The sequence below is a fragment of the Ruditapes philippinarum genome, unplaced genomic scaffold (assembly GCF_026571515.1).
Source record: "Ruditapes philippinarum isolate M1 unplaced genomic scaffold, ASM2657151v2 ctg4431_1_1_1_1, whole genome shotgun sequence".
In the NCBI taxonomy this organism is placed as follows: Eukaryota; Metazoa; Mollusca; class Bivalvia; order Venerida; family Veneridae; genus Ruditapes; species Ruditapes philippinarum.
Window position 1 is genome coordinate 54,612 of NW_026851858.1, and position 16,182 is coordinate 70,793.

General features: G+C 36.1%; 1 protein-coding gene across 1 annotated transcript in view; it reads left to right on the plus strand.

Annotated features, from left to right (window-relative positions):
• LOC132741590 (uncharacterized) overlaps positions 1-16,182 on the plus strand; it is a 71,610-nt gene that overhangs the window by 27,502 nt on the left and 27,926 nt on the right. Inside the window, exon 4 of the mRNA XM_060729798.1 lies at positions 4,007-4,137. Coding sequence (XP_060585781.1) covers positions 4,007-4,137 — 131 coding nt within the window. The remainder of the gene's footprint in view (positions 1-4,006; positions 4,138-16,182) is intronic.

A 16,182-nucleotide genomic window follows, 5' to 3' on the forward strand; every position in this document is an offset into this window, starting at 1 on the left:
ACTAATAAAAAATATGCCAAATATTCCGATTTGAATCTTCAATATTTAAATTCCTTTTTTTGGCCCGACTATACAAAGAATATGGAGAGCTGACCTTTTCACCCCGGCGTCTGTGATAAGTGTCATAACTCTAGAAGCAATATTTTCAGAATTATCTCCCCTTGAATTTTCCTTGAAAAATATTATTTTTATGCCCCCGGGCATATAGTAATTGAACTGTCTGTCCGTCCGTCTGTCCGTACGAGGTTAACCTAGAACGGCAAGTTGGATTTTTCTTAAGTTCTACCTGTACCAATGGCTTCATAATTTACACACTTACTAATCCATACAAATATGATCTGGGCAAGTTACATAACTATGGCTTCCATTTGCACCAAGTTATGGCCCTTTTCAGCACTTAGCAAATGAATAATGGTTAACCTAAACCGGCAAGTTGGAAATATCTTATGTTCTATCTGAACTAATGGCTTAATAATTTTCACACTTACTTATCAATACAATGTACATGATATTGCCAAGTTATATAAATGTGCCATCCATTTTCCCAGTAATTTCCCTTTTTATCACTTTGAAAATAGTATGGTTAACCTATTCCGCCAAGTTGGATTTATCAAAAAAATTTACCTAATCACTTAATTTATTTTATGATATCTTTCATATTTGGTAGGTGGATACCTTTAACGGTCCTCTAATTTTGTGGCGTTAGGCGTCTCTAGGTCAAGGTCACTTGTGTAAAAAAATAAATCTAAACATTTCTGCTCATACAGCCTTTATTTTTAAGTTAATGTCTTTCATGTTTATAATAGTCATACCAAGGGAGGTCCTCTTCCTTTTCCTTTAGTAAGGGGTCATTTGGGTCAAGGTCACCAATGTCAAAAACATATTTTTTTACACTTTTACAGATGTATTAACCTTATTCTATCGACAGATGTTTTGTATATTTTGTAGGAACATAAAATTGAGGTATTCTCATTGTAGGGGTCAGTTGGGTCAAGGTCACCAGTGCTAAAAATAGATTTTTACACTTTTCTCATACACCCTTATTTATTGACAGATTTGTATTATATTTGGTAGGAAAATAAGTTGCATGATATTCTTCCTTTGGATGGAGTTAGGGGTCAGTTGGGTCAAGGTCTTCCATACAAATTAGCTACTTCACTCACTAAAGTTAAATTATTGACAACAGTGAGCGCGGGGGCATTTGTGTTTATCAAACACAGATTCTTGTTTTTGTGCCCCCACTTTAGTGGCGGGCATTTAGATTTACCCTTGTCCTTCCGTCCGTCCGTTCTCTTTTGTGTCGCATGTAACTCAAAAAGTATTTGACCTAGAGTCATGAAACTTTACAGGAATGTTGATCAGCATGTGTAGTTGTGCACCTGGGTATTTTCGTCTGGATATTTTTAGTATTTTTAGAGTTATTGCCCTTGACGTAGTAAAATTTTGCAATTTTCAAATTGTGTCGCATGTAACTCAAAAAGTATTTGACCTAGAGTCGTGAAACTTTACAGGAATGTTGATCAGCATGTGTAGTTGTGCACCTGGGTATTTTCGTCTTGATATGTTAAGTATTTTTAGAGTTATTGCCCTTGACATAATAAAATTTTGCAATTTTCAACTTGTGTCGCATGTAACTCAAAAAGTATTTGACTTAGAGTCATGAAACTTTACAGGAATGTTGATCAGCATGTGTAGTTGTGCACCTGGGTATTTTCGTCTGGATATTTTTAGTATTTTTAGAGTTATTGCCCTTGATGTATTAAAATTTTGCAATTTTCAACTTGTGTCGCATGTAACTCAAAAAGTATTTGACTCGAGTTAGAATCAACCAACTTTACAGGAATAATGATCAACATCACTAAATTACAGGAATAATGATTCACATCACTGTGAAGCTATGCACCTGGGACTTTGCATGTGGATTTTTAGCTCACCTTGCACAAAGTGCAGGTGAGCTGTCAAATGCGTCTGTCGTCCGGTGTCCGTCCACATTTTATTCAAACAACATCTTCTACAATACCACTTGGCCAATATTAATGAAACTTGGCAGAAATACTCATTGTATGAAGCTCTATCAAGATTGTTCAAAGAATGCCATTCCATGCTAAACTCCGGTTGCTATGGCAACTAAAAGAAAAAACTTAAAAGTTCTTATACTTCAAAATGGAAAGGGCTAGAGCTTAGATATTTCTCACAAGGCATTAGCTTGTTAGTTCCTACAAAGTATATTCAAATTATGGGCTAAAGCTGAAAATTGGTCTCTATTTTGGGAGTTAAAGGGTTTTTTTTATTGCAAGGTTATATAGACTTTCTTTGTATGGATAAATTGAGACAGTGTATCTTGTAATTTTTGTCTCAACAGACAGTGTTATGAAGATTTTTCTTTTAAAGCATAAGAAGGATGAAAAGTTTGTTGAATGTGAATGTTAATTCAAAACAGAGTCGATCAGAATAGCACAAATTTGAGAGCTACAGTGAAGTTGATTTCCCCATTCAATAATGGATTTTTCCATTAATTTCGTAATATCATCAGAAAGGAAGACTGTGTCATTTCGGAAATACAATTGTAAAATTTTTCGGTTCTTGACAATGACTGGCACAATTTTTTGTGTATGAAATTGCACAAAGAAACGAAAGTGAACAAAAAATGTTGTTGTTTTTTTCAAAAAAAAAATAGTTGATTAAGATAAAAGTTATAATGCTAATCTCAGTATAGCGCTCATAGACCTTGGCTCCCCCCCCCCCCCAAAAAAATTCATGTAGTTCTAGATTTCTAGGGCGCCATATCCGCTATAATGCTTCTTCAATTTGACATTCAAGTACAATAAACAATTGTAATTAGGACATTTACTGGCGCCAAAGGTGTGAAAAATAGGCACAGGTTAGCGTTTATCCGCTCTTTTGTTGTTTTACCTGTCCACCATTTAGGCATCAAATTGTTTCCAAAATCTCAAATTCATATCATAACTGTGACATGGGCAACCGGTGGTGAGTATAAATAAACTAAAATTCACACACATATCTGTGACATGCAAACCTTGCTGAATTAAATAACCCACACAAGCCCAAAATCAATTTAAAATCCTGCACTGTATATAGAACGGCCGAGACAGGAAGTAAATGGCGTTTGATTAACTAGGGGACACAACTAAAGCTGGACTGTAATGGCCAACTGTTTACACTACATTCATGATTTATGTTTTTCTTTCGAAAGTTTTTTGTTTCTTTTAAATATAATTAGTATTATTTGTGAATATAATATATGTTTACATCATTGAATTGTTTTAGAAAAAGATAATGTTGATATTCATTGAACAGTAAGTAAAAATCGTCAGCGTTATGTATAGTCGGTGGGTGGGGTAATGCGGTAATTTTGCAATGAGCATTCTAATGAGAGCCTCGTTAGAACGCGGTGTTGAGACATAATCACATTGGACCCCAACATGAGTATTATAATGAGGCTGTAATGTATTAGTTTGTAAGTCATACTAGATATAAGTTTGTAAGTTATACAAGATTTAAGTTTGTTAGTCATACAAAATATAAGTTTGTAAGTCATACAAGATATAAGTTTGTAAGTCATACAAGATATAAGTTTGTAAGTCATACAAGATAGTAGTCATACCAACATTGCCAACAATTTGACAGAAGACATAATTTTATGATAATGCCATTTAATCATTTCACTAACTGAATGAGTAAAGTTGTGTGCAAAGTTCTTGCAAGGCAAGTCAGGCTTGAAGATATTTGTGACGTCCTAACCTAACATGACAACAGAATTTTTTTGTATTCACTTGTATTTATAGTATATAAAATATAATTGATGCTAAACTCTATCACTCAAATCATTCAAAATTTTAGTTTGCCATCTACTTTAATAATTGATTTGTAAGTACTTAATTGTAACTTCCTCATGTTTTGTTTTTTTTTCATTCAGAAATGGCCCTCTTGTTTAATACCTCATTAGTGTGAGTGTAATAATCACTAAAATTTCCTTCTATTTCAGATGTCAGAACAAACAGATATAAGTGGTGGAGGTGGGCATGTTGATGTAGAAACAAGTGTAACTCCACTCAACATATCTATCGGGTCACATAATGGCACCTTGCACAGTCGAGGCAACTCAGTTGATCTCAAGTAAATATATCCTTATTCTGTTTTACTAAAATCAAATGCCACCTTGTGCATAATATTTGCTATAATTCCTTGATAACTTCTCTTTTTATTCCCTTGAGCATATGGTCTATCTGCCACATTTATGAGAGGTAACTAATGTGGTGATATGGACAATAGTTAACTGTAGTCTGTACTTTTTATTTTGGCGAATATTGTTATGCACCTGGTTGTCCGTCTATCAGTCTGTTAGCAGGTTTTCTTGTCCGGTCTGTATCTTTTGAACCGGTGGAAGGAATTGAAACTAGTTGGCAGAAATGTTAACCATAATGAGACAATGTACAGAGCGCAGGTTTGATCTTTCAGAGGTCAAGGTCACAGTCATTTTGTTTAAGTTTCAAATTTTAGTGTCTGCTCTGTATCTTTTGAACTGAAAGAAAGAAATTAAAGTTGAACTGAAAGAAAGAAATTAAAGTTTTTTGTCAGAAATATATCTTACATTGGGACTGTGTGCAAAAAACACAAGTTCTGACTTTCTATGATTAAAGATGGCCTGCCCAGGGCTTTAAATGATTTATATAGACTTATATAGGAGATTTTGTGTCTGGTCCTTATCTTTTGAACTGGTGGAAGGAAATTGAAACTACTTGGCAGAAGTGTAAACTATAATGAAGATGTGCAGAGCACAAGTTTGACCTTTCTCAGGTTAAAGTCAAGGTCACACTTACTCATTTTGTAGCAATATCAAAATTTTGTGTCAGCTTTGTAACTTTTGAACCGATGGAAAGAAATGAAAACTTTTTGGCAGGATTATAACTTATATTAAGACTCACGGTGTGCAGAACACAACTTTGGACTTCCTAAGATCAACATTGGCCCAGCTACAGGATTAATTCATTATATAGACTTACATAGGAGTTTTTAATGTGTCCGGTCTGTATCTTTTGAACCTGTGGAAAGAAATTGAAACTATTTGGCAGAAATGTTAACCATAATGAGACAATATGCAGAGTGCAGGTTTGACTTTCCTCAAAACAAGGTCACAGTCATTTTGTATCAATTTCAAAATTTTGTGTTTGCTCTGTTTCTTTTAAATCAATAGCATGAAATTAAATGTATTTGGCAGAAATATTTATATTACTGAGATGATTTGCAGAGCGCAGTTTTGGGTACCTCAGGTCAAGGTCACACTGACTCATTCAAAATCCTTATATAATTGTTGCCTGTTTTCCTATGGTTTCGTGCACTTACAGTTTGATGACTGTCTATACATATGAAACACTAACAGTGGGGGAGTGTTGTACCTCATATAGTTGAGAAAATATGTGCTCTCAACTTCTTTACAGTTGGTTTGATGTTTGTACGACTAATTGTCATAGTTTATGACCTCTATACAATGCTATGTAAATAGTCTGACTCAACTGAACGTTTCCTATGGTTTCGTGCATTCTCATAGGTTGACCAGAATGAGGCTTAAATGAGACCCTGTCTGACATGGGCACAAGTGGAAATAGTGAAGTTTAGGTCCATCTAGTATAGAGTAATGAAAGAGTTGAAAAGAAAGAAGGAAAATAACAATAAACACAGAACTTTTATAATATAACTATTATATAAGAACACAACAATGTTAAGAAGAACCAAAAAGAGCTAACACCTAAGTGACCTATATAAAAAGTTAATTTGGCAGTGTTTCAGTCACGTGACCAAACAGAAAATGGAAGAACGCAAACTTCTAATTTTACTTGAATAGCATTCGGATGTGTGCGGAGCGTGCAGTCCTTGGAGATTGCGTCATACTTAAGTGCACGAAACCATAGGAAGGGTGCAATAACTGGGTAGGTACCCCCAAGGTCAAGGTCACACTTAAAGGCCAAGTGTTTAAAAGGCTACATTAATTTGTATCCACTCCATAACTTCTAAACTGCTGAAAAAAATTGAAATAACTTTGCACAAGTGATCACCATTATGAGATGATGTGCAGAGCGCAATAATTGATTGCTACCAAGGTCAAGGTGACACTTAAAGGTCAAATGTTAAAAGTCTAAATTTTGTGTCCGCTCCATAACATTTAAACCGCTGCAATGTTTTTAAGATAACTTGGCAGAAATTATCACCATTATGACACCATGTGCAGAGCACAACAATCAATCACTACCCTCAAGGTCAGGGTCACACTAACAGGGGGGTGGATCCCCATATGGATCTCAAAATTGAGCATCTGTAAAAAGAATATGTGTATTCCCGGAATAAAAGAATATGCTTTTCTAATGCCAGCATAAGCTAGTAAGCCCTGCAATTGAAATGATTAAAGACACAAATGTTAAGTTTCAGTCTGTGGTGAGATCCGTAAAATATTTGTATTTTGAGTCCATTTAGTTCTCTTCATATGCATTGCATGTTTTGGCCACACCAGAACCTACGACAGAAAGGATATCACGATAAAGACTGCTTAGAATTTCAATACAAAAATGGGTAATAAAGAGGAGAGTCAGGAGGGTAGAATCAAATTTCGATTTTCTTAAAAAAGGGTTTAAATTTTATATAACTGTTTAAAAAGTTGAAAACTAACCCTGCGATTGACCTGATTTCACTGTCTTATCTGGTGCTATGCTTCACATCTAGTGCAGCAGAAATTCACTAAAACTTTTTACTGATGCTCATTTTTGAGATCCATATGGGGTTCCAACCCCGTGTCAAAGGTTCAATGTAAAATCATCTATTTTTCATGCCCTGCTCTATAACTTATTGGCAATTCAAAGGTTTATCAATTAATTATCACAAATGATCCCCACCATGACACAATCTGCAGAGCACAACATCACGGTTGCTACCCTCAAGTAAATATTCAAGTTGCTACCCCTAAGGTCAAGGTTATATGTTCTCTATAACTGTTTGACTTTATGGAAGGTCAAGAAGTACATATCCTCTGTGGAAGGGGATTTAGCAGTCCTTCAGACTGCCTTGTTTATCATTCACTTGAAGTAAATTATAAAAATTTACAACGACAACGTTTTATTGCATTATAAGGCCTCCAGCTTAAATTACAATCAAAATGGCATCAACTTTAGTTATAGAGTAGCGTTTTTATTCATTTTTAGCTCGACTATTCGAAAATATGAGAGCTATTGTAGTCGCCCCGGCGTCGGCGTCAGCGTCCGCGTCGGCGTCTGCGTTGGTAAAAGTTTTTTGTAAAGTCAAATATCTCAATTATTACTTGAGATATTCAATGAAACTTACAATACTTATTTATAGTAACAAGGTACATCAGATTGACAAGTTGGATAACTCTGCCTACAATATTGACAGAATTATGCCCCTTTTTAACTTAGAAATTTTGGTTAAAGTTTTTTGTAAAGTCAAATATCTCAATTATTGCTTGACATATTCAATTGAAACTTACAATACTTATTTATAGTAACAAGGTACATCAGATTGACAAGTTGGATAACTCTGCCTACAATATTGACAGAATTATGCCCCTTTTTAACTTAGAAATTTTGGTTAAAGTTTTTTTGTAAAGTCAAATATCTCAATTATTGCTTGAGATATTCAATTGAAATTTAAAATACTTTTTTATAGTAACAAAGTACATCAGTTTGCAAAATTGCATAACTCTGCCTGCGATATTTGCAGAATTATTTGCCCCTTTGAAACTTAAAAATTTTGGTGAAAGGTTAAAGGTCTTCAAAGATATTTACTTGAAACTTTACACATGCACTTAGGGTCATAATTGGAGGGTCATAATTGTATGTCACTGACCAAGTTCCATAACTCTATCTTGCATTAAGGCTGATTCATATCCCCTTTTCTACTTAGTCTCTTGGTTAATGTTTACATGCAAGTTTTACATATCTCAATAACTATTTAAGATATTTATTTAAAACTTCACATATGCATTTAGGGTCATAATTGTAGGTCACTGACAAAAATCCATAATTCTATCTTGCATTTAGACTGATTTTTCTCCCCTTTTTCAACTTAGAAATTCATGGTAAAGTTTTGCTTGTTAGCTGTTATCTCCATAACTACTGAAGAGTTTGTGCCTTTTTTGGGACAATTTTATGCATTCATAATAATAAAGCAGTGATTTACTTGATAAAACATCTTAATAACAAGCCTTTGTACCTTTTCTGTCAAATTTATGTATTCATAGGTCATTAGTATTATTATACTCAATAAAACACCCTTGTGACATTACCTTCTGAATAGTCAAGCCAATACTGTATAATTAGACTCCCTCTAAGGCCTATAACATGAATTTATAAAAAAAATTAGCCCTTTTGTGAACTTAAAAAATTTAACATTATCAAGGCTCTTTTACTATCAAGCAATTAGAATAGTCGAGCGCGCTGTCCTACCGACAGCTCTTGATAGCTCACCTGACAACGAAGTGGTCAAGGTGAGGTATAGTGATGGGGCTTTGTCCGTCGTTGTGCGTAGTGCGTCGTGCGTCGTCAACAATTGGGTTGTTAACAGTCTAGCAGTCACAGTTTTGATTGGATCATTGTCAAACTTTGTCAGAATGTTTGTCTCAATGAAATACAGATCGAGTTCAAAGATGGGTTATCTCGAGTCAAAAACTAGGTCACAGGAGCTAAAAATAGAAAAACCTTGTTAACACTCTAGTGGCTGCAGTTTTGATCCAAATATTCTGAAATTTTGTCAGGAAGGTTGTTGTGATGATTTCTAGGTCAAGTTTGAAGATGGATCATCTCCGGTCAAAAACTAGGTCACAGGAGCTAAAAATAGAAAAACCTTGTTAGTAGCTGCAGTTTTGATCCAAATCTTCTAGAAATTTGTCAGTAAGGTTGTTTTGATGATTTCTAGGTCAAGTTCGAAGATGGGTCATCTCCGGTCAAAAACTAGGTCACAGGAGCTAAAAATAGAAAAACCTTGTTAACACTCTAGTAGCTGCAGTTTTCATCCAAATATTCTGGTAATTTGTCAGGAAAGTTGTTTTGATAATTTCTAGGTCAAGTTCGAAGATGGGTTATCTCCGGTCAAAAACTAGGTCACAGGAGCTAAAAATAGAAAAAGCTTGTTAACCCTCTAGTGACTGCAGTTTTAATCAAGATATTCTGGAAATTTGTCAGGAAGGTTGTTTTGATGATTTCTAGGTCAAGTTCGAAGATGGGTTATCTCCGGTCAAAAACTAGGTCACAGGAGCTAAAAATAGAAAAAGTTTGTTAACACTCTAGTGGCTGCAGTTTTGATCCAAATATTCTGGAAATTTGTCAGGAAGGTTGTTTTGATAATTTCTAGGTCAAGTTTGAAGATGGGTTATCTCCGGTCAAAAACTAGGTCACAGGAGCTAAAAATAGAAAAACCTTGTTAACACTCTACTGGCTGCAGTTTTGATTCAAATATTCTGGACATTTGTCAGGAAGGTTGTTTTGATGATTTCTAGGTCAAGTTCGAAGGTGGGTTATCTCCAGTCAAAAAATAGGTCACAGGAGCTAAAAATAGAAAAAGTTTGTTAACACTCTAGTGGCTGCAGTTTTGATCCAAATATTCTGGAAATTTGTCAGGAAGGTTGTTTTGATAATTTCTAGGTCAAGTTTGAAGATGGGTTATCTCCGGTCAAAAACTAGGTCACAGGAGCTAAAAATAGAAAAAGCTTGTTAACACTCTAGTGGCTGCGGTTTTGATCCAAATATTCTGAAAATTTGTCAGGAAGGTTGTTTTGATGATTTCTAGGTCCAGTTCAAAGATGGGTCATCTCTGGTCAAAAACTAGGTCACAGGAGCTAAAAATAGAAAAAGCTTGTTAACACTCTAGTGGCTGCAGTTTTGATCCAAATGTTCTGGAAATTTGTCAGGAAGGTTGTTATAATGATTTCTAGGTCAAGTTCGAAGATGGGTCATCTTCGGTCAAAAACTAGGTCACAGAAGCTAAAAATAGAAAAATGTTTTTAACACTAGTGGCTGCAGTTTTGATCCAAATATCCTGGAAATTAGTCAGGAAGGTTGTTTTGATGATTTCTAGGTCAAGTTTGAATATGGGTCGTCTCCAGTCAAAAATTAGGTCACATTGCCCAAATATGGAAAACCTTTTTAACACAATAGAGGTCACATTTTTGACTCAATTGTCATCAAACTTGGCTAGGATGCTTGTCTAAGACATTGCTTGGATGCGGTTGATGGGTCAGGGGAGCGATCCAGGGCCATCATGGCCCTCTCGTTTTAAATCAACATCATATCATACATATTATATAGAAAATGTACATATCATATATAGAAAAATCCATATCCATGTGTTTTAATTAGGAAGATTATTGGTGTATATGTAGGTTTGTTTGAATTAAATGATTCTCTCAATTCAAAAGCTTTCATTAAAAATCTTGTTATTGAAAAAATGCTGTCAGTTTCATTATCACTCATAATACGGGTAAATAACTCATTAGTTACTGGAGCAGCTAACCATTCTGCTTTAAAATAAGTTTCTCTTGTATCATAGTTTGGGGACCTTTCTGTTGAAAATGTGTCAGAGTTAAATCGTATACATATACATGCACAGTGCGTTAACTGGAGTGCAGGTATTAGTTACCCGCACTCCAGAGCATGCCCATTGATTGGCTCATTTTTGCTGGGGTTTACATATTGTGACTGCAGAGAAAGGGAAAGCGACAGAAATTCAGATGTTCGTTCATTGGTTCCTTTTTGCCGGGGTTTCAAATTGTGACAACAGGGAAAGTGTTTTTATGTTTGACTATGATATAAAAGAGAAAGATCATCAAAACACTCGGCAATCTGGTTAATACTCGAGGGCTACCCCCCTCGTACAAATCAGATAGCCTTGTGTTTCGATGCTCTTTCTATTACTTATAGCACTGTACAATGGACTTTACTTCGTTTTCAATAGAATAAACGGCAATATGTACAAAACTTATAATCTTTATCAAGACCTAAGTGTATTCCCTTTTCTATCATGAGTGTATGACTTGAACAAGGAAAATTAGCCAGCATGTGTTTTTTGCATGTGTTGAGTTCTCGATCTCACTAAAAATGTTCTTGTATGCACAATTCTTTAGTCTCTGTTTGAATGTTCCGAGAAAAAACGCTTGATTGCCTACTTTGTTTGCAATTCAAACAAAGCCAAATCTGTTTTGATAAAGTAAGTGTTTAACATAATTAACACAACCTGCCTTGTCTAATCGATTTAACATATCGTAAGACTGTTTAAAATCTTGTTCTTGATCCGAATATCCTTGAAATTGGTCTGAAAGTTTGTTTTGATAATTTCTAGGTCAAGTTGGAATATAGGTCACCTGGGGTCAAAAACTAGGTCACACTATCCAAATATGGAAAAACCTTGTTGACACTCTAGTAGTCACATTTTTTCCTCAATCATCATCAAACTTTTTCAGGATACTTGTATAGGTATAAACATACATTGTATTTACTTAAGCTTGATTGCAAAACAAGTTCTTGCAACTTATATTAATCACTTCGAGTCCGCTTCCTGGAACCAACCACTACTGGTGTCATATGAAGAAACATGGTCGTGACCCAAGTAGGGCTCAAACCCATGATCTCTAGGTTTAGAGGCAGACACCTTAACCACTAGGCCACCGCTCCCCGCTTGCCTGGTAATTGCCCAGATGAGTTTGATGGGTCAGGTGAGCAATCCAGGGCCATCTTAGCCCACTTGTTCAAGTAATTATCCCCCGCCGATGGAATCGGGAGGGGGATATAGTTTTGGCTTTGTTCGTCCGTCCGTCCTTCTGTCCATCCATCCGTCCGAATTTCGTTTCTGGACTAGTTCTCTGCAACTACTGGCTGGAATTCAACGAAACTTTATGGGAACCTTCAATACCAAGAGGAGATGCGCATATCGTCGGCTTGTTCCGGTCCGTCACTTTAACTCAGAGTTATGGCCCTTGATTAGTTATGCAGTATGCATATAGAGTAAAAATCGTTTCCGCGCTACTTCTCTGCAACTACTGGCTGGAATTCAACGAAACTTTTTGGGAACCTTCAATACCAAGAGGGGATGCGCATATTGTCCGCTTGTTCCGGTCCGACACTTTAACTCAGAGTTATGGCCCTTGATTAGTTATGCAGTATGCATATAGAGTAAAAATTGTTTCCGTGCTACTTCTCTGCAACTACAGGCTGGAATTCAATGAAACTTTATGGGAACCTTCAATACCAAGAGGAGATGGGCATATCATCGCCTTGTTCCGGTCAGACACTTTAACTCAGAGTTATCACTCTTGATTAGTTATGCAGTATGCATATAGAGCAAAAATCGTTTCCGCGCTACTTCTCTGCAACTACTGTCTGGAATTCAACAAAACTTTATGGGAACCTTCAATACCAAGAGAAGATGCGCATATCATTTGCCTTGTTGGGGTCAGACATTTTAACTCAGAGTTATGGCCCTTGATTAGTTATGCAGTATGCATATAGAGTTATGGCCCTTGATTAGTTATGCAGTATGCATATAGAAAAATATTCGTTTCTGCGCTACTTCTCTGCAACTACTGGCTGGAATTCAATGAAACTTTATTGGAACCTTCAATACCAAGAGGAGATGGGCATATCGTCGCCTTGTTCGGGTCAGACATTTTAACTTAGAGTTATGGCCCTTGATAACTTATGCAGTATACAACCAGAGCAATAATCGTTTCCGTGCTACTTCTCTGTAACTACTGGCTGGAATTCAATGAAACTTTATGGGATACGAAGAGGAGATGTGCATATAGTCGCCTTGTTCCGGTCAGACACTTATAACTCAGATTTATGGCCCTTGATTAGTTATGCAGTATGCATACATCTCATTGGCATTTCCAGATATTACTATTTAACACAGAGTTATGGCTCTGTTATTGCCCTGAATATTTATCAAGTTCAAAGAATATTACTGTTTATGCCATGATAAATATATAAATAAAGCCTTATGTCTTCATTTGTTGTGTTAGTAATAACCAGTACTCGGCGGGGGATATAAATTCAACGAATTTGCTTGTTGACCCCATGTCTGTCTGAGGGGAAACTGACTTAAGCTCTTAGGGACAAAATCCCTCCCATACAAACATGACAAGCCCTCCTTTGAAAATGAAAGGGCAAATAAAATTGTAACGTATATATATGTTGTTGTTTTCAATTGGCTCAAGTTGTGTATGAGCTATAACACACTAATATGCAAAAACCTACACTAAAAACAAAGTCACTTTTAAAAGTAATAGACATGTTATAAACATCTCAGACTTATAATTATGTCTCCCAAATTTTTTTGAGACACATTGTTTTTGCCTTTGCCGTCTGTCTGTCCATCCGTCTGTCCGTACAAACCCAGAGGTACTTGTGTGACTTGGAGAACAATATAAGTAACAGTAAATTCTCTTTGACCCTATTCATTCCGTTTTTACTTGTGTGTCTTATTGTGCCCTCACTTTAGGGGGGGGGGGGGGGGCATTTACATTTACACTTGTCCGTCTGTTCTCATTTTGTGTCACATGTAGCTCAAAAAGTTTTTGACCTACAGTCATGAAACCTTACAGGAATTTTCCTCAGTGAAGTTATGCACCTGGGTATTTTGTGTGGATTAATAAAGTATTTTTAGAGTTATTGCCCTTGACTTAGTAAAAATTTGCAATTTTCAACTTGTGTCACACGTAACTCAAAAAGTATTTGACCTACAGTCATGAAACTGTACAGGAATGTTGATCGGCATGTGTAGCTGTGCACCTGGGTATTTTCATGTGGATATATTTAGTATTTTTAGAGTTATTGCCCTTGACTTAGTAAAAATTGACAATTTTTAACATGTGTACTCGCATAAGTCAAAAAGTATTTGACCTAGGGTCATGAAACTTTACAGGAATGTTGATCAGCATGTAAAATTAAGCACCTGGGTTTCAGCTTGTGGATTAATTTTGTTTTGTTAAGAGTTATTGCCCTTGACTGAATAAAAAATTGCAATTTTTAACTTGTATCTTCACTCAAAAAGTATTGGACCTAGGATCATGAAACTTTACTGGAATGTTGATCAGCATGTGTAATTGTGCACATTTTCGTGTGGATTTATTTAGTAATTGCCCTTCACTTAACCCATTACCTCACATAGACGTGTTTTGACGGCTTTCCCCCACCCCAACCCCCGCCCTTTTTGTTTCAGATATGTTGTCACTTTTTTGGCACCCCCCCCCATCAAAATGGTGCATCAAGGGGTTGCCAGAAATGTTTGGGGGTGGGGGGTGTTGAAGTCCCCCTCATCGCCAAGAAAATTTTGGACATGTGACAGGCTAAAAATGGCCTCAGGTTGATCTTAGGCTAACTAGTAACCAACGCTGAAAAGCCTTTTACTTTATCTCAATCCTTTGAGAAGTTGCAGCACTTTGAAATCAGTTTTGATGGGAAAAAAACAGTGCAAAATAGTGATTTTTTAGCTCGACTTTTTTTTTTTAAAAAAAATAAACAGTAGAGGTATTGCTATAGTCGAGGCGGCATTGCCGTTGCCGTCCCCAAACTTGTACCTGGATCATAACTTTTTGTGTCGCCTCTACGGAGTAGTGGCGACATATAGGGATCACTTCTCCGTCGTCTGTCTGTCTCTCCGTCTGTCCGTCCGTCACAAAACTTGTCCGGACTACTCCTCATAAACTACTGGTGCAATTTCATCCAAACTTTACAGGAATGATCAGTACCAAGTCTAGTTGGGTTTTCCAGTTGAATGATTTTTGGCCGAGTTATGGCCCTTAAATAATTTTTATTTTTAAAGTTTGTCCGGACTAATTCTCTTATACCACTAATGCAATTTCAATGAACTTTTACAGGATTGATCTGTAGCTCAAGTTCTTGCGCATATTGCACGGGTTTTCCGGTTGAATGATTTTTGGCCGAGTTATGGCCCTTTGATAAAAAGGTGTTTTTCTCTGTGTGTTGCCAGATACACCAAAGCTTGTCCGGACTACTCCTCATAAACTACTGGTGCAATTTTATCCAAACTTTACAGGAATGATCAGTACCAAGTCTAGTTGTGCACTGTCCGTCTGTCTGTCTGTCTGTCACAAAACTTGTCCCAACATGAAATTGGCCATCATGAGGCGACACATGTGATCACTGATCTTAGAAATTTTGGCTAAAGTTCTTTGTAAAGTCAAATATCTCAATTATTGCTTGAAATATTCAATTGAAAAATTTACAATACTTTTTTATAGTAACAATGTACATCAGTTTGCAAAGTTGCATAACTCTGCCTGCAATATTTGCAGAATTATGCCCCTTTGAAACTTAGAAAATTTGGTTAAAGGTCTTAAGAACTATCAAAGATATTTACTTGAAACTTTAAACATGTAGTAAGGGTCATAATTGAAGGTCATATCTCAAAATTCATTATTCTGCCATGTATTTTGACTGAATTATGCTCCCTTTTGTACTAAAAAAATCTCCTTTTTCTTGGTTAAGTTTAACATGCAAGTTTTGCATATCTCTGAAACTATTAAAGATACAAACTTGAAACTTCATATATATATTTGTGGTCATAAATTATGATCAATGAACAGCTTATCTGTGTCATTTATTTAAGCTTAGTTATGATATGTAGTAATAGAAAATAAATATGTTACATTACTGGTCTTTCTGAAATTTCATGCTGCCTAATTTTCTTTTGTTGTATTGTGTTTATCCCCCCCCTTTTTAGCTCAACTTTTTTTTTTAATAAAAAAAGGAGAGGTATTGTGATTTTTGTGCCCCAACTTTAGGTTGGGGCATTTAGATTTACCCTTGTCTGTCCGTCCGTTCTTCTGTCCATCCGTTCTCTTTTGTGCGGCACGTAACTCAAAAAGTATTTGACCTTGAGTCATGAAACTTAAGAGGAATGAGGGTTTTCGGTTGATAAATTTTTGGCCCAGTTATGGCCCTTTGATAAAAAGGTGTTTTTAGTCCCCTACCGGTTTACCGGAGGGGACTTTAGGTTTACCCTCCGTCCGTCTGTCCGTCCGTCCGTCCGTCCGTCTGTCTGTCCGTCAGTCAGTCCGTCCGTCCACAAAACTGGATCCCGCGATAACTTGAGAAGTACTGAAAATAGTTTTATGAAACTTGGTATATGGATAGATGGCAGTAT